Source organism: Carlito syrichta, unplaced genomic scaffold (genome assembly GCF_000164805.1).
Source record: "Carlito syrichta isolate Samal-C Ts95f unplaced genomic scaffold, Tarsius_syrichta-2.0.1 Scaffold100616, whole genome shotgun sequence".
Classification (NCBI taxonomy): Eukaryota; Metazoa; Chordata; class Mammalia; order Primates; family Tarsiidae; genus Carlito; species Carlito syrichta.
In genome coordinates, this window is record NW_007044712.1 from 144,484 (window position 1) to 163,861 (window position 19,378).

Consider the following 19,378-nt stretch of genomic DNA (forward strand, 5'->3'; position numbering starts at 1 on the left):
GTCTTGCTAAGCTATGGTGTGGCCTATGCTCTTTGAGCTATGGCCAGGCCATGTTTTCTTAAGCCTTGGCCCTCTCCCCTCCCTTAAGGAGGTGAATCCCCTCTTTCTCTCTCTCTCCAATTTATTTTCTAAATAAACTATATTTTCTAATGTAACTCCTGCACAATTCTTTGCATCTTTCATGTGGCACTGGATTGCATACCAGACATCCACACCCCCAGCGGGCCTGACCTAACATTCTGGAGGTCCCGCTGGGAGTGTGCCCTAACAATTTTGGAGGTCCCACTGAGATGTGACCTAACATTTTTGGAGGATACCCTCACTCCCAGAAGCCTAACATTCTGGAGGCCCTGCTGGGAGTGGCCTAACACTTTCCTTTAATTACGTTTCTTAATTTATAACTGCCTTGGTAATTTCTTATTAACAGCCTGTGACTCCGGCCATACCAATCCTACCATACATGACACCCTCCTCATTCTCAAGGCTTTGGCTGTCAGGGCATTGCCCTTTTGATGACATAGGGATGACATGATTAGATCACAGGCACAATGCCAGATTTGACTTGACCTGGCTGTGTACAGCTTTGAGACTCTTCAATGGGAGAAAAAAGCCTACATAACATCCATTATGTGTCTGCTGGCATAAGACCAGCTAAATGGCCTCTAATTCAGGTGGAAGGAGACTCCCTTCTTCTCTGATCATCATTGAGTGGGGAGCCTTCTTACAGACTCCTGGACATCAAGGGTCAACAATATAGAGATAAGAGCTTCACCAGAGTGAAACCGAAACACACCCGTGGTGTAGAACAAGGAAAGGACCCCTATCCATGCCACACATTTTTCTGCGCTTGCATTGTTTAACAAAATGACACAAATCCCTCGTTTCACTAATTTTCAGTGACCTTTATCTCACTTTGCCACCACAGTAAAGAGCAGTGGAAAGAACATGAAGCTGGGGGTCATGTCCTGGGTTCATGACCCTGGATCTCAGAGACCAGACTTTGCAAAGGTTAAAGAAGAAAAATCAGACATTAGGTGGTGAATTTCTTTGGGAGTTAAAATTATCTAAGCATTTGTAATGCTTAACTTCCCTGTGAAATTTTGACTCTCATTTCTCTAGGGAAATTTAATGAGAAGGGTTCATAATATTCAAATTAGGAGAAATTTATGCTTACATGTGACTTTTTGGGTGGGGGTAGGGAAGCTGGGTCTACAGAGAGTTTGGAAATAGAAGAGGGGGTGAATTTTTGGTTTAATGCATTGTGTGACCTTGCAGTAAAATTAATTAGAGTCCTGGTCTGACCCATTTCAAGAGCTTGGGTGTGGGGTGGGCAAAATCTGAAGTTCCTATCTCACTGGTCTCAAAAAAGGATAAATACCAAGAGAGAGGCCACATGAATGAGGCAATGGGATTTTCCTCTAATCCAGGGCCTGCATTGTCTCAAGCATTTTCTGCTAAGCCTAATGGCTGAGAGGGAAGGAAGCCTGGGCAGAGAGGGACTCCAAGAAGCAGGGAAGGGGAACTCCTAGTATTTCTCCCTATTTTAGGCAAACTCACCTTATCAATCCTCTGACCCTACAAAAATCTCTATTGTCCTCATATAAGATCAAGGAGCTCTCAAGCCATGGGTTAGATTCTGTAAAGCTGACTTGGTCACATTCACTAGTGGGTGGGGCTGTTGCACTACACAAAGTTTCCCTGGCCTGGGAAGCTTCACTCTAATTTTTTGTTTCATTGTGGCTGGATGGGCAAGCTGAGACAGGGCTTAGTGACTGCAATAGACTGGGCCATCCTGTTCTTTCTCTTTGCTGCCTCTCCCCTGCTTGTTGCATCTTGCAGCAAGAACCTTGAACTCAATGGTCAGCAATTGCTGGCTGGGCTCGGTGGCTCAGTCTGTAATCCCAGCGCTTTGGGAGGCCGAAGTGAGTGGATTGCCTGAGCCCACGGGTTCGAGACCCGCCTGGGCAACTTGGCGAGACTTCATCTCCACAGTAAATCAAAAATTAGCCGGGCGTGGTAGCACGCGCCTGTAGTTCTAGCTACTTGGAAGGGTGAGGCGGAAGGATCGCCAGAGCCCAGCAGGTCGAGGCTGCGGTGGCTAGGAGCGGCCACTGCACTCCAGTCTGGGTGACAGAGTGAGACTTCAACTCAAAAAAAAAAAAAAAGCAAAAACAAAAAAAACAAGCAAAAAAACAGTTGCTAAGATTGGGACTTATGGACAATCAAGAACTTCTCTTTGGGCCTTGTGCCAAAGTTTTGGGTTCCATCCCAATTTCTTCTGAGAACCTGACACTAAGGAGTATGATTACCAGGTAATAAAATGGTGCCTTAATTTTTAGTTAATATTCTTCCTGGTGCGAATATCTCTTTCAGGAATCTCATAAAGAATAGTTATTACTGGCAGTATAGGCTTTGGGAATTTGGGAGCATTGGCTGTCAGGGTGACTATCCTGGTTTGCCTGTGACTGAGGGGTTTCCTGGGACACAGGAAACTAGGAAAGTGCTTGACAAGTTGGAATGAGTTGATCACCCTAGATGAAAAGTCATCTTAAAGTCTTTAAACCCCACATGTAATTTAATTCGTACTGGCTGTGCAAACTTGGATATGTTGCCAACTGTCTCTGAGCCTTAAATCCATCACCTAAGTATGAAATTAGACTAAATTAAATTTGCTTAGCATAGTTTCTGGTTCACAGTAGATGTCCTATTGTTATTTGTTTCTATTTTATTTTCTTATTGGAGTGGCATATCTCTCCATATTTTCCTTTCTGTCCTTGGTTCCAGAGCTCATAGTATTCCTTTTCATCCCAGAAATCTTCATCTTGGGTTGGGAGCAGGTTCCAGTCACTGTGACCAGTCTGCATTTATCTTTGCCTTAAGTAGAGCCCGTAGAGACTGAACAAAACCAGAAGCCAAATAAAAAATTGGTACAGCAAAATTAAAAAACAATATTCTCAGAGGTAAACACAAAATAGGAGGAATTAAATTACTTTTCCGAGTGGAAGAATTAGAGAAGTTTCTTGAGGCCCCTTTCTTTGCAGCGCTCCACCCCAATATTCAGCAGCCTCAGGATTGGACAATGGGATAGCAAATGCATTCCATTCCTGGAATAAACCAGGAGCCACACATTTAAATGACTGCAGAGGCCATACAGAGACCACGGTTGAGTGAAGTGAACTTGCAAATGGAGCAGAAAACTACTCAGCCCCAAGAGATTGTGGCCATTTGAGAAGGTGGCTCAGTGTGCCAGCCCTTTCAAGTTTTTTCTCAGGAAGCCATAAGTATGACTTTTTATGTGACATATACTGATTTCAACATGTTGACACCAAATTTAAAACTTTTAAAAGCAATGTACAAGCCAATCAAAACATTCCACAAATCTTTAATTATTTTGTCAAGTTGCTTTATTGGGTAAGAGAGTACAATTGGATGTCATAAGACAACCAAAGAAAGTTTATTCAGATGGAATGATTGTGATAAAAAGAAACCAAAGTAATTCAGTGATAATGAAAAAAAGGCAGGAAGTTTTGAATTTGTGTTATCTTGTAAATCTAACAACTCAAGACTAAACCTGTGGGGTTGCAAAATTATAAAGGTAGAACCTGCTAGTAAAACTTCATGAAATGCTTACAAGCATTAGCTGACAGGTTTCAAAACAGTCTGAATATTAGTCATCACAGATATGCCTGCCAAAAGGGGTAATGTGTTAGAAGAACATCTGCAGTGCACATAAATACCCTCTGCTAAGTTAAACTCAGAGAGGAAATCAGCTTCAAAAGTTGCACAAGGCAAAGAAGCTGAAACAGCAAAGTTTTAGATTAAGTGGTTGATAGACTTTCTCTGATGGTGAAACTGTTTATTGAGAAGGTATTTAGCACCCAATAATATTACACGTTTGACTTCTCCTCTTGCTTTTAGCGACAAAGATCTTTTCAGGCTGTATTTGGGCTCTGCCTACTCAGTGAATCGCACTACATAAATTGAATACTAATTCTGTCAAAATGAGGATACTAGGTGACTAATACTCCTACATTACCGTGATGCAGTAAAATGATGAAAAACTTCACTTGCCGGGCTCGGTGGCTCAGCCTGTAATCCTGTGCTTTGGGAGGCTGAGGTGAGCGGTTTGTCTGAGCCCGCGGGTTTGAGACCCACCTGGGCAACTTGGCGAGACCTCATCTCTACAATAAATAAAAAAATTAGCCGGGAGTGGTAGCGCGCACCTGTAGTTCCAGCTACTTGGAAGACTGAGGTGGAAGGATCGCCGGAGCCCAGCAGGTCGAGGCTGCGGTGGCCGGGGCGGCCACTGCACTCCAGTCTGGGCGACAGAGTGAGACTCCAACTCAAAAAAAAAAAAAAAAAAAGAAAAGAAAAGAAAAACTTCACTTAACCCCAGGATACATCTAATTGCATTATAAGATCAATTGTTAAAAGCAAGCCAGTCAGAATTTTGCTGAAAAGCAGTAGATCCCTTGGGTATTATCTTGAACTATTTCAAAAAGTATAAAAATGTGAATGCAAACAATCATCCTGCCATATGGAAGATCAGCTAAAGAATCACCACCCTTATGGTCAGAACCCTGAGATTCTGGAGGCTTCATTGTGGTTGGCACAACCATTTTTCAGTGACCAACATTGTTTTGCCACAGAACAGAGGAGCTGTGATCTGCCACAAATTCGTGGGTCCTGAATGGCTGGGCCACAGTTCCACCAATAGAAATCCATGTATGTGGTATTGCTAAGGGTGGCTGTTGGTTTCTTCTTTTAAAGACATGCGTGTAGTTTCTTTCTTTTTTTTTTTTTTCTTTTTTGACTTAACATATCAAAACAGTATAGTTGTAGACAGGGATAGAATTTTATTTTTGTCTTTTGCTTTCATTCTTTTTCTTTTCTTCTTTTTTTTTGAGTTGGGGTCTCACTCTGTCATTGAGGCTAGAGTGCAGTGGCATGTTCATAGCTTACTGTAGGCTCAAACTCCCGTGCTCAAGCAATCCTCCTGCCTCAGTTTCCTGATTAGCTGGGCTATGGGTACATACCACCATGCCAGGCAAATTTTCAAATTTTTTTTGTAGAGCTGAGGTCTCATTGTGTTGCCCAGCCTGGTTTCGAACTACAGGGCTCTAGCAATCCTCCTGCCTTTGCATCTCTAAGTGCTGGGCTTACAGGTGCATCTCTAAGTGCTGGGCTTATAAAGGGGGAAAACATTAGAGTTTAATTGCTGTTCTGTGACTACCAATTATAGAAAGCCAAACAGAGAGTCATATACTAAATTCCTTCTTGCTTCTCACCTAAAAAAGAAAAATTGTGAAATCACTTTTGGTCACATCAGTGCTGTCAATCCCCATCACACTGGTTGGCTTTAATTGGAGAGGAGAGACCTCACATGGGTGAAGTTGAGTTGAAAACTGGCTTTCTGAACTTAGAAAATGTTTCTGATGTAAGGCTATCTTTTTATTATTAATCTACAGTTTACCAGTTATGCAGCTTAAGAAGATTTTTTCGAAACAATAAAACCATGGCTGAAGATCTTAGAATCATTGCTTGCAGGTCTGTCCAATGTGAAAAATATTTTCATGGAATGAATCATTTGAAGACATTAAGAGTCGATGAAACCATGCTCTCTGGAGTTTGAAAAGAGACGAGGCTGCTTTAAGAGAGAAACAGGAAGTTGTAACTAGAAGCCATCTGAATACTAAGCCAGGGCAGAACGCTTGTGAAGTAGCTAGTAAGTGGCAGTGTTTCTTCTGAAATTCTCAGGCAGTCAGATCATCTTAAGCAAATCTTGATAAAATAGCCCTTATCCAGGTAGTTATCTAAGGAATACCAAGGAGACTGGAGAATGGAGAGACAGCCACGGGCTATGTCAGAAAGGGATGCGTATCAGTTTCAGCATCAGGGAGCGGTGGAGCTGCTTGTCTTTAATTTTTTGCTCATCCTTACCATTTTGACAATCTGGTTATTTAAAAATCATCGATTCCGCTTCTTGCATGAAACTGGAGGAGCAATGGTGTATGGTGAGTGCATAAATTGTGAGATTGATGTGAAACTTGTTGCTTGAGAGTAATTAGAGACTTGTGCTCAGATGGCAAAGTACCGAAACTGGAGAAAATGTGCTGATTGAAATGTCATTAGCTTGATGAAAGGTGCTGCAGCATAGTGAATGCTAATCTCTTTCCAGATGAGCCACTGAAATTTGCCTTGTCACAAGAGCAAATGTCATAGTCATGTTCCCACACGGCACATAATGCAAGTCTGTTGACAGATGCGGGTCCATTGTCATGTGGGGAGTCGCCCAGCGAGCTGTTTGTTTTTGTAATGATATTGGGAAGTGATGGCTCTGCAGTCACAAAGAGCCGCTTTCATTCACTGGCAGCATTAAAAGTTCTAGAAAAAACATCACTTGAAAAAAACACGCGGAGTAGATCCTCTTGCTTTAACTCATTTCAAGAAGGAAACTTGCAGAAACAGATTCCACCCCTTCTATGGGGATAATTGTCCCCAAGCCCTTTTAAATTATATGAACAACGTTTTATTTCCTTATAATAAAAAGAGTTATGGACAGGACTTTCTCTATGCAAAACATTTCTGAGTCTGATTTCAGATGTTTTAATACACAATTATTATGATTAGTATCATCTGCTATGCATTTCTTATTTAACTATTTTATGAAGGAGACCAAGGTATGGCAAAGCATTTGTTTAAAGTATTGCTCTTTCTATGCAATTTACCACACCATTCCTTTCAGAAAGTTTAATAAAGCATTACAGAGATGATCTAGTCCGTACTCTCCTCTTTTAAAGTAAAATGCAAGACACCAGTAGTTTTTAAACTGGTGTTATTGTTGAAATCGTTTTTTTTTCCTCCACTCTTATCTTAGCCTGATAATGGATAGGAAGTTTGAACACAATGGAAACAAGCAAGGCATTGCTATAATCCATAGCAAAAAACAGACTTTTATGTTTGGGCTTCCCTCTTTCTAGAAGCCAGGAATCCCTTTTATAAGCCTGAAGTTCAAGAAACTAGATCAGTGCAAATTGTATATGCTAACCATGTGATGTCCTGATGCTAACAGTGTGTAGTCATGATTTGAGAACATAAGAAATCTTAATCCTTAACTGGATCCCACTGAGATACTTGAGCTATAAGGCGGAAGTTTCAGGCTAAGCAGTATAATTTCTTTTCGAGAAGTTGATGTGCTGATCCATTCAGAGCACAGAGCTAAATTCCTTGATATTGAGGGTCTTAAAGCGCACAACAAAGCCGTCATTTAAGGGGGAAAAAAATGACAATCAGGCGGAAGATAAATAACCAAACAAAAAGGAAATGATATTCTCAGAGTCTCTAGACTCCATCATCTTACCATCTCCGTCATCAATTGGCCAGAATTTTTCTCTTGACTTGGCTATAGTCAACAAGAATATAGGATATAATCTGAGCAGCCAGAAACAATGTAATTCTTGGCATCATATTTAAGGAGTATATTTAGTAAAACAACACAGATTTAAAAGATGACCAACCTTTATTAGAGGGAAGGATTTCTTCACAGCCCTGAATTTGATTGAACTAGCACTTATTTTTCAATTTCAGCTTATCTGTGATAGGGATATTGCCTTATAAAATTTTAGGTAACCTATTAAGATTCAGACATACTTTGTAGTCACAACATATACAGTAACTTTTACTTTTGAGCCTGAAAAATTTCAGATTACCTTTAAACCTCAAAAACTCTATGAAGTATTTTTAAATCTGGTTGAAATCATAAAATTTTAGTGCATTATCTACTATTGTTGAGATAGCATTTCCCTGTTGCTGTTCTTAAGATGGTTTAGGCTTCAAGTTAATAACAGTGGGATTAAATTTGACTGTCTGACTTTTGTTCTTCTTTTATGAGTTTTTTCATGTGAAAGTTATTGAAAACAAGTTCTGAACCAGTGCAATGTGATATGATTATAAAAATTATAAAGACATACATATATATGTATATATATGTATTCCATTATTAGCATTTTGAGTATATGAGTTATCTTGAACTGTGTAAGTCAATGAAAAGACATATTTTGGTGTTTATTTTTTTTTGTTGGCATAGAATTATAGTTGTTGGGATTTAGGGGAATTTTAGAAGTTATCTTCTGTGTTCACCTTATTTTACAGAGGAAGAAACTGAATCCCAAGGAAGTGAAGGACTTTCCCCAAACTGAATAGCCAGTCATGGCTGGGTCCATGTGCTTTCACTTATCTGCATGTCTTAATAAGGTTCATCTTCATTATAAAAGAGCTCTTACACTATTCTCTGAAAGTGGTGCATATGGGTAGCATTAGTGACTTCTCGTATTACTTCTTCAGGGATGATCTAGATGTTATATCTGAAATGTTTATTAGGGACTTTCTGTCAGTGATACAATATAATTGCCTTAACTACACCAGAGGAACAAGAAGGGACACTCCAACAAACACTTTTATAATGAAAAAGCAGAAAGAAGATGCCAGTTGAACTGTCCAGCAACCATAAATGAACTTGGAATTTATAAACTGGGAAAGAATCTTAAAGATCATAAGTCCAACATCCTCATCTTGCAGCAAAAGAAATAAAGACTAAGATGAAGGTCATGCAATTAGCTGCTGAACTGGGATTCAACCTCCATCTCTTTACCAAGAGATACTGAGATAGTTAAAAACAAGTACATTCTTTCACTGGTCTTCCTGGAGAGAGGAAGTGACTGGGAGATCCAGATGCATCCTCATACTGTTTAAACTTTCAGGATTAGTCAAATTATCTTTCCAGGAGGTATAAATGAGTGAAATTTCAACATGACACTCTACAAATCTCTTTTTCCATTAGAGAATTGAACCAAAGTTTTTGTAGCTGGGTATTGGTGATATCCAACAGGGAAGAAAAAAATCAAAAGTGTGTTTAAAACTTAAGCTTTTGGCCAGGCACGGTGGCTCAAGCCTATAATCCCAGCACTTTGGGAGGCCAAGGTAAGAGGATTGTCTGAGACTAGGGGTTCGAGACTAGACTGAGCAATGTGGTGAGACCTCGTCTCTACAATAAAAACAAAAAAATTAGCTGGGTGTGTGGCTTGCACCCGTAGTTTCAGCTACTTAGAAGGCTGAGGTGGAAGGATTGCCTGAGCCCAGCAGGTTGAGGCTGCAGTGGCCGTGAGTATGCCACTGCACTCTAGCCTGGGTGACAGAGTGATACCCCGACTCAAAAAAAAAAAAACAAAAAAACCCAAAAAAACAAAAACTTAAGCTTTTGAAATTTATTGTTTTTTAAGGAGAAAGAGATGAACATTTAAGAATAGATTATTAAGTCAGCCATCTCCATCTTAGACACTTATACTTGTATCTCCTACGATTTCATGGTCTTCCACCTGATGCTTATCAATGAACATGGCTAACAGTTGCCCTACTACACTGAGATCTATTCTTGTTCTCATTGACTATTTGTATAATGTGTCCTTTGCCCCGTAGTAAGGATTACAGAAAATTTCCTCAAGCACCAAATTTCTTGTAATATCTCATCCCAATCCACTATCTGCTTTTCTGTGAGTATTCTGTTGACATGTGTCAAATGTTCTTTAGAAGATGTAATAGATATTGATAACATTTTTTTCAATATTCCTGAGATCTGATTTTAAAAATTCTAAGGATCAGAGACTTGGAAAATGAGCAGTTAGAAAATAGTAGAAGGGGGAGAAGTGTTGAGGCAGAATGCTTTTTTATAGTTATTGTTAGAAACAACTTCCAAGTAGTTAACCTTAAAATATCTTATGAAGGGTTCTGGAGACCAAGAAAAATCAGGTGTAGTATTTGGCTTGACTCTGTGTTGATTGGAAATAAATGTGATACTCCAAATAGTACAAATAATCCATTATGTGAAAAATAGCCTTTCTCTTGTTATTAAAAGTCATGGGATGCTTTTAAAATTTAGTAACAGCATTATAACAATATTTCTGCCTCACCAGGAACAGTAATGGGTAATCACCTCTCATGACATTCTATAGTTCTCATTATTTCAGAATTGAAGAATTAGAATCTATAACTGGTTTAAAATACAAGCCATAGTGATACTCATTTGAGTTGGACTGAAAGCTCAAATGACTATTAATGGTCAAAATATTGATTGACAGCAGCTGGTGCACTTAGCACTGCTCACTTAGGGCCTTGTATTCCCTGCTCAATGCTCATAAAAGAAATTTGCTCCTTGCTCCCTTACAGCATTAAGTATTCCATTATATATCACTGGGGGCTGCCACACTTCATAGGACATTTATAATGCCTGTATTTGAGGGTTGGGATCTGAGCTTAAGGACAGAGCAATTTAAACCTCTTAGAATGCAAAGTATCTAAGAACTCACAGCCTTCCTATAGAAGGGACAATCTCTGAATTCATGTAAAAATGGAGCACTGTTTAGTGGGCACAAAGGAAATTTCAAAACACAAAGTTTAGGTTTTGAATTTATTAAACTATGCCCTATTAAAGTGTTTTCTGATCCATTCGAAGTAGACTTTGCAATTTAATAGAACCAGCTTAATTTACTCAACAGCAAGTTTTTCAAGATTTAAAGAAAGTGCAATTACATAATGAATCACCAAGGTTTAGAAAATCATGTTCCCTAAAAAATCTTCTGAAGGCATTGATTTTTATCCCTGCCCTCTTTGGAGGTTCCTCAGAATAAAATTGGGGCTGTCGGACATGTGTAGCTCTACCCTACTGATCCAATTTTACCCCTCCAGTTCAGCCCTAATCTCTGACTACCAAGCGCATAGGACAAGCTTACTACCACTTCATCCCCTTGCCTCTGTCTGGAAGGTTCTTCAGAGGCTCTTTGCTTATCTAGATGTGACCTGCTTTATAGAAAAGGCATTGGTACATTCCCCGTGGAGATTTGAGTTAACCTGATGATTTTTTTCCTCAATTGCTAGATGTATTATTTAGGGCAAGTGATGTAATCTCCGGCCTTAGGTTTTTTTGATCTGTAAAGTAGAGAAGAAAGGAACAGATAACGCTCTTTCAGCTGCAAAGTCCTTCAAAATTCAGGCGTGGGCTTCAGTCATCAGACATTTGTCACCCAAACCAGTAGCTTTCTTCCCAGAGGCTGACAGCCTATAATGATATCTAGTCCTTTCTCCCAGAGTTTTAGTTAGTCTTATTTTTACCACTCTGAATTCTTCTTGCTCCAACTCTGATTGTGTGATGACTGCTTAGTAAGTCCAGTTGAATTCCTGTCAGAAAAGATGAGAACAAGTTATACCATCACAATAGTAGTGCAGGTTAGAAGCATATTCGGTGGTTTGTGGATGCATTTCTTATGAAAACCGGAGTGACTCTGGCTTAATTTGAAGGGATCTGCAGAAAAAGTAATTAGAGTTAGGAGTCCAGCATATTAAACTTGTTCTCCCTTTTGGTGTAAAAAAATGATTTTAAGGAACTTCAGAGATCTGGGCAAGGTTTTCTATGTTGTATGACATTTACCAAAAGTGAGTGAAATAATGGAAGAATCAAAGGCATATTGCTCTCTGGGTGCTTTTAAAAGGCAATTTTAATAAAATAGCTTCTATATTCTGAATAAATAACCTATATATTCTGCTATGCTTCTGGATCCCAAAGAAGCCGCAGATGAAGGCTTTACTGCAAATGTCTACGGAGCCTCTAAGGATTCTCCCTTCAGTGTTTGAAAGGCTTGGTGTGCACAGCGAGAGTATCAATTTATGATTCAAGTTATTTATGTAGATATTATGTATAGTCTAAATTGAATTAACATTATATGGTTAGTGAAGTGGGGCTGTGGAGAACTAATATTTGTTAAACATCTATTATGTCAAAAAATGTATATATAATAATACAAATAACTAACACAAATAGCCTTTATTATATGAATTATGCTATTATAGGCTCTTTACATAGATTAATTCATTTAATCCTCACAACAACCGTTTTTTTAGATAGGAAAACATGTCCAAGGTCATACATCTAAATTCCAGGGCTGAGACTCAGGCTTTGGCAGTCTGGCTCCAGGTGGCCACCTCCTATCAAAAACCTGGGTGTATTTGTGTTTGTGTATGTGTGTGTGAGGGGGGAACTATTATCATTATCATGTTACAGTTAAGGAAATCTACAGTCAGAAACATATAGTAACTTGCTGATAACTAATAGGGTTGAACTATAAAACTCAAGTTCTTTTACGTATAGCACACAGTCCTAAAGTAGTTGATGTTATTTAATAAATGTCTATTCTGTGCCAAGTGATGATTCCTTAGGAAGTTTACAGAAGAAATAAAGAGATTGAGACATCTAACTGTATACATGATCACTAATCCTCACAGTAACCATGCTAAATAGGCAAGACGATCTTCAGTTTGCATATAAGGAAACAGAAACTCAGAAAATTTACAACTTGACCAAGGTTGCACAGAGTAATTGACAAGAGCACTGTTTTAAAAACTAGAGTTCTCAAATTTTGGCTATAGTTGTTTTCTCATCAAAGCCTGCTCTGAGCTGGGGACTGTGGCTCACATCTGTAATCCCAGCACTTTGAGAGGCAGAGGTGAGAGGATTGCTTGAGCCCAGAAGTTCAAGACCAGCCTGAGCCACATAGCAAGACCTCGTCTCTACAAAAACAAAAAACAAATTAGCTAGGCATGGTGGCACATGCCTCTAGTCCCAGTTACTTGGGAAATTGAGGTGAAATGATCGCCTGGACCCAGGAGGTTGAGGCTGCTATGAGCTGTGATCGTCATGATCATGCTACTGCACTCTAACCTGGGCGACAGAGTGAGACTCCGACTCAAAGGAAAAAAAAACAACAAAAGAAATTCTCCTCTTGACTATAACTGTCCCATGAAGTCAGGGGTGGGGAAAGGTTGGAATAGAGGTCAAGTTTCTCTTCTACCTTGAAACCTCAGCAATGTTATATTGTCCATAGCACAAAGTCCACCATGGGAGACACAGTAGGAGCAACACTGTGGAAGTACGTCCATATCAAGTAGTTGGCATTGAAATATCCCAGGCTGACCTGGAAACAATTGCCCCAGTTCCAGGGAAAGTAATGTTGCAAGTTCACGGTCATTCTGGTTGTAAACGACTGTGGTTGTCACAATGGGTGTGGCAGGTGCTGTAAATAGTTTGAGAAGAGACTATGGATTCATGTGAATCATGCAAAATAGGCTTTTAGCATATGTTATTTTAACTGAATTTTATTTTTGGAAGAGACTGAAGGTAGAATAATTAATTATGCCTCCGGGTTCTCCATAATCTGAAATCTGTGTGCATGAGACTGAAGTGACGTGGACTTCGATGGAAATCCACGACTGTGATGACACTCATATTAGTAGGAACTATTGTCTTGAGGGACAGTGCTTCTCAGGATGTGGTTCCTGGAACCACAGCACCAGCATCAGTATCACCTGAGAAATACATCACCTGAATCAGAAACCCTGCTAATGGAGACCAACAATCTGTGTTTTAACAAAATTTCTAGGTGGTTCTGATCGCTGAAGTTTAAAAACTGCTTTTGCTAGGAAAATAACATTGAAAATGCAGCTCCCAGTTTTATCTCCTCTGTTTTCTCCTGTCTTTTTTCTTTCTTATCCCATTACCCTCCTATGGTTTGGGGAGAGTGGGGAGACCATCTCTCTTTACTAAAGGTTTCCTCTTTTGCTGTCTGAAGCATTTTGTAAAGCCTCCACCTCTGGATTGAGAAAAGAAAAAAAAAGACTGTTTTGTATAAGCACTGTAAGAAACCATTTGTTTAGTCAGTATGTATCTAGTCGTTCTGCCAACTTCTTAAAATGATCACAAGGAGGAGAGCAGCTGTATATAAGCTGGTGGCTGAGATACTTTCTAAAGAAAAGTTATTTAGGGCTGGGCGCCATGGCTCAAGCCTGTAATCCCAGCACTTTGGGAGGCCGAGGTGAGGGGATTGCCTGACCCCACAGGTTCAAGAACAGCCTGGGCAACTTGGTGAGACCTCATCTCTATAATAAATCAAAAAATTAACCAGGCATGATAGCACGCATCTGTTGTTCCAGCTGCTTGGAAGGTTGAGGTGGAAGGATCGCCTGAGCCCAGCAGATTGACACTGGGGAGGCCATGAGCGTGCCACTGCATTCCACCCTAAGTGAGATTCTGACTCAAAAAAAAGAAATAAAGAAAAGTTATTTATAAAACTATGTTAGAAATTCCAGAGTCCTATAAAGTGTGTGTGTTATATGTATATGTATGTTCTTATGGACTTGTATGTTGTGTTTGTGTGTTCATATGTATATATTGTGTGTGTATGTGTGTATGTTATATATGTGTGCATGTGTTTGATATGTGTGTGTCGTTTGGTGTTTGTGAATATTCGATACCCCCATCCTGGTGGAGACCTTGATGGTTGAGACTTTCTGGCACTTCTCATACGATTTTATCCTGTGAGAAGATAGAAACTTGGACAAGGCATCCCAAGGCGGAAGAACTTCGTGGACCACTTTCCACCTCGGAATATATTGAGATACTCTTACTGACAGGTGTCCCAGACCTGTTCTGAAACCATTCTGGGACTCTTTTCTTCACCATAACAAGTTGATAGCAATACATTGTGTCTTCTTTTTTTAAATCAACACCCACAATTTCCTTTAGTCTTTGAATTTAAAAAGTTGTTGGGAGAACAAAGAACACAAGCCCTAAATTAAAAAAAAAAAAAGGTATTGCATATTTTTACCTTTAGTTCTATTCCTGACTAATCTCAGTGTAAAAAAACTAAACTACTATTTAAAAAATGTTAGGAAATGCATTTAAGTATTTCAAAGTCAAACCCATATTATCTCTCTAAATCAGTGTTCTAATAAAGACATTGATAAGATGAGAGGAGGTAGATAGACATCAAATGAAAAACTAAACATTTTGTAGGTGCAGTTAAAGTCTGACGTTTGTGAATACTATCTTACAGATAGTTAAATATTCATTGATTTGGCTTCCTTGAATTATTTGTCATGCCAGTTCCTTTTTTATTCCCACATTTGAATGCCTAGCTTATAACTTTTGAATTGAGTGACTGAAATATCATCGTAGATTCCCTGCTTTAAGGAGTCTCTCACTGTAAAGAGTTTTAAAAGTAGTAAAGAACACTCTTCTTTGGGCTTTATTTTATTCCTTTCACCTTGAAACGCCTCTACTCAGATGTTCTAAATTGTTTGTCATGTGAATATAAACTAAATCTGACGTTAATTTTTCCTCCATGTCCTCACTATACCTCAGTTCTCCTTTCTCCCTTCAAATCATTGTCTCCAAGTGCTGTTTCCTTTGTTCCAAAGCAGAGCAAACGTGTCTCCCATCAAGGAGCTCACTCAGCTCTTCCTCAAGCTAGCTCTCCAACCAGCACCACTCCTAACACTCTGCACTTAGGCAACCACTGCAAACTGCTTGATGTGCGTGGTTGACACAGCGCACATTGATTTCTGTATACTTCTCCCTAGAAAGCCATGTATCTACCTGGTAAACTCTACACATCCTTAAGAACCTTCTCTGTGAAGTCTTCTCCAACAATTTAGGGGTGGGGAGTGGGGGCAGGGTTAGTTGGACTTTCCTTTGAAATCCCTTAGGACTTTGTACATTCACTTGTAAAACGAAAAGTAAAAGGCTTTTATATCTGTTAAGATCTATTCAGCTAAAAAACAGAAGCCCTGACTGAAACCAGGGTAAGCAATAAAGACATTTATTAGAGTAGTCGTCAAGACCCGTTGATTCTACAGCCTGCTATTGTCATCAAGGATCCAGGTCCTTTTCTTTTCTCTGGTCTGCAATTCTCGGTACTGACTTCCTCAGGCTACAGTGAGGTGGGCAGTGCAGCTCCTGGTGTCCAACCAGGCCCAGTCATATCCTGAGAAACAAGAGAGCTCAGTTATCCTATGTCCCTCTCCCAAGCTGTAAAGAAAATTTCTAAGAAACTCCCTAGAAGGATTTCCTTCACTTCTTATCTGCAGGGGCTCCAGCGATCCTTCCGCCTCAGCCTTCCGAGTAGCCGAGTAGCCGGAATTACAGGCGCGTGCTACCACGCCCAGCTAATCCTTCACTTCTTATCTGCAGGAATAGGGTTACATACCCATTACAGAAGCAATTACCGCAAGGAGAATGGGAACATCTCTAAGTTGAGAGTGAGATCCACTTTCCCTGTGGGGAGGGGTGGAGAGTTGGCAGGTCAGGGCTTTGTTAGGCTGAAGGAAGTTTAGATGCTAAGTCAGCAATCAAGAGGGTCTGATACACTTATCAGGTTGAAATGCAATATTATATAATGTTACGTAGTTTGAGGATGTATCTTCTTGTTTTAGAAAATTGGCAATGCCTCATTAATTGAGATTGTTCTTGGTAGCAGCTCAATACACCGAGAGCTAAAGAACTACACAACTCAGGTCTTCTATAGTCTTCGTGTATTAACTACATTTGCTTTAGGCTCCTAAATTCTTCTAATGTCATGCAGCATTTAAATACATACCTTTGTAACACATTTCTGATTATTGGCCTTGCTGCCTTGTGCAACTCCGAGGAAGCGCTACTCCTGTAGGAGTGGAATCTGCAGGGATCTGGCTGTCACTATGTCAGGCAGTGGAACCCTGTGTGTGATAGTGCCTGAAACAGTCATCGTGTTAAACAGAGCCAAAGAGGCCGGTCTCGGTGGCTGAGCCTGTAATCCCAGCACTTTGGGAGGCCAAGGTGAGTGTATTGCCTGAGCCTGCGGGTTTGAGACCCGCCTGGGCAACTTGACGAGACCTCATCTCTACAATAAATCAAAAATTAGCTGGCCGTGGTAGCGCGCGCCTGTAGTTCCAGCTACTTGGAAGGCTGAGACGGAAGGATCGCCGGAGCCCAGCAGGTCAAGGCTGCGGTGGCCAGGAGCGGCTGCTGCCCTCCAGTCTGGGTGACAGAGTGAGACTCAAACTCAAAAAAAAAAACAAAAAAAAAACAGAGCCAAAGAGATTCTAACGCTCTAACACTTTTGTGTCTAACAAACCATTCTGTAATCTGTTTCATTAAAGTTTTTTTTTTTTTTTAAAGTAAGTCCTCCTTATTTCTCTAAGAAAAGCTACTTCAGGAAAATGCTCCAGCATTCTGTGGAATGACTGTGATACAAATCAAGGGGAATTGGTTACAAAATGCAGACTTTACAGCAGACTTGGGAAACACTTGTACCTTATTCTTATTGGAAATTGGGATCACAAAATTGGGAAGAAGGAAAAGGGCCGGTAGGTCAAGATATTTTAATATTTTAGGGCAAAATCATATTTTATTCATTTTTTAATAACTCTTGCAAATCCTAGAGCAATGGCTTACATGTCTGTGGCATGAAAACAGAATAAGGGAGGGAGAGAATGAGGGAGTAGAGTTTTCTCTTATTTTCAATGTGGGTAATGAAATGAGAGCCTGTTCAGAAAGACAGGCTCATATTTCTAAACGTTCCTTGGTTTGGGTTCTCCTGAGACTGTTTCCTCCTTCCTCCCTCCCTCTTTCTTCTCCTGCAAACATCCTGCTATCAACTGCTTGTCAGGCGTGTGCTAAATGAGAGATATACCAAAGGCACTGTAAGGACAGGAATATCACAGCATTTGATGTGATGTTCCTTTCATGTGACACTGACAAATGTCAGTAACCGACTGATTACATAAACTCAGAGAACCTGTTTCTTCTCGACTCCCAGGAGTTTGTGGACTTGGAGAAAGTCAGGCTACAATTCTGCCTAAAGTGTTTGGATTTCTAGAGGAGAAGAGATGAAGGATAACACAGATTCTCTGTCCTAAACAGTCTCATTTTCTAGTTGGGGAGGCAAAGGCAAGGTTTGTGAAGCAGCACTGAACGATATGGGTCTTTATAAAACTGGTCTCTGAAGTGTGTGGTTCAAATGATCGATGCTGTAAGGACTCAAAGATGAGGAGGCTTGATGAGCCCAGGCACCATCAGAGAACGGTTTCCACAGGTGGGATGTGAGAGGGCCTCTGAAAGCTAGTTAGTGCTTTAGAGATGAAGTCCATTGTCTGAGCTCCATGGGGCTAGGGGGTGTGTGGGGGCGGGCTGTCTGCTGTTGGAGAGAGGTCAGGGTTCAATAGAGAGCAGGCCCATACTCCTGTCACCATGGGTGCCCAGATGCCCACACTTGAAGAAACAAGGGATGGACTAGAATTTCTGCCTATAGGAGGCAAGGGGACAGACCTTAGAGAAGTGTTGTGTGTCAGGGGAGGGCCACAACCGGGAGCCAAGGCTTGGGCACTTGTCCTGAGTGGGCATCACTTCATGGGGGCAGGTTGGCTCCTTTTCTCTTCCAGCAAGTAGGGTCCTGGTTTTGTAGTTTACCAAGAGTGGTGATTTGTGTTGTCATAAGCCAAGCCAGTCTCCTTTCTTTCTTCTGTGTGCAAGTGATTGGTACTTTCTTTATCCTGAATCTTTTTGTGGATGTAAAAACAAGCCTCTTGTGTTAACATTTTCTTTCAACTAGTAATTCCACAGTGTGTGTCACCTACTCATATACGGTATTGTGCTGGTGTTGGTTAATTCAACACTATTTGTATCAGCATATGACTAAAACATGATAGATGCTTGATTATAAAACAAACTGTGAAGCTGTATGCATGTCTGCAATCTGTTTCATTAAAGATTGTTGTTAAAAAGTGAGTCCCCATGCTTATTTCTCTGAAATAAGAAAATCCACTTCAGGAAAATGTTTCAGCGTCCTTTAGAATGACTGTCGATTCCATGCGGGGAGAATTGGTTATGAAATGCAGACTTCATACATGAAACTTGGGAATCATTTGTACTTTATTCTTATTGGAAATTAGGATCACAAAGCTGTGCACAAGGAAACAGGCTGGTGGGTTAAAATATTTTAATATTTTAGGGGCAAGACCAATGCATGCATAGGTTTGTTCACCAGGTGTGCTGGGAGGCTGAGGTTTCCCCATTGGACTTACAATCTGCCAAGATGTTGATTCCTCTCAACCCTTGAGCTTTGGAGAAAAATAGGGCAAGAGCCTTTTGGTTAATGTGTTAATTCGGGTCTTCCAAGAAGCAGATGCTGGAAAAAGATCAGTTGCACAAAAGATTTATTGGAGAAACTCCAATTTATTTGAGAGAAAATTGTCAGAGAGTCTGAGGAGGCTGGGACATCTGTCAGACCTTGATGTAGGACCAACCCCTGTGAAGAAATGGAAGAAAAGAAGGATGGGCAGAAAATCTATTTTTTTTTAAAGTAAGAGTCTCACTCTTGTCACCCAGGCTGGAGTGCTGTGACACAATTACAGCCACTGCAGCCTCAACCTGCTGGGCTCAGGTGATCCTTCTGCCTCAGCCTTCCAAGTAGCTGAAACCACAGGTGTGCAACATCATGCCTGGCTAATTTTTTGATTT

The 19,378-nt window shown here is 40.3% G+C and overlaps 1 protein-coding gene across 1 annotated transcript in view; it reads left to right on the top strand.

Moving 5' to 3' along the window:
* Positions 1 to 5,631: 5,631 nt before the first annotated feature.
* SLC9A9 (solute carrier family 9 member A9) overlaps positions 5,632 to 19,378 on the top strand; it is a 621,198-nt gene continuing 607,451 nt past the window's right edge. The window contains exon 1 of the mRNA XM_008064167.1: positions 5,632 to 6,014. Within this exon, the coding sequence (XP_008062358.1) occupies positions 5,840 to 6,014 (175 nt within the window). The 5' untranslated portion in view covers positions 5,632 to 5,839. The remainder of the gene's footprint in view (positions 6,015 to 19,378) is intronic.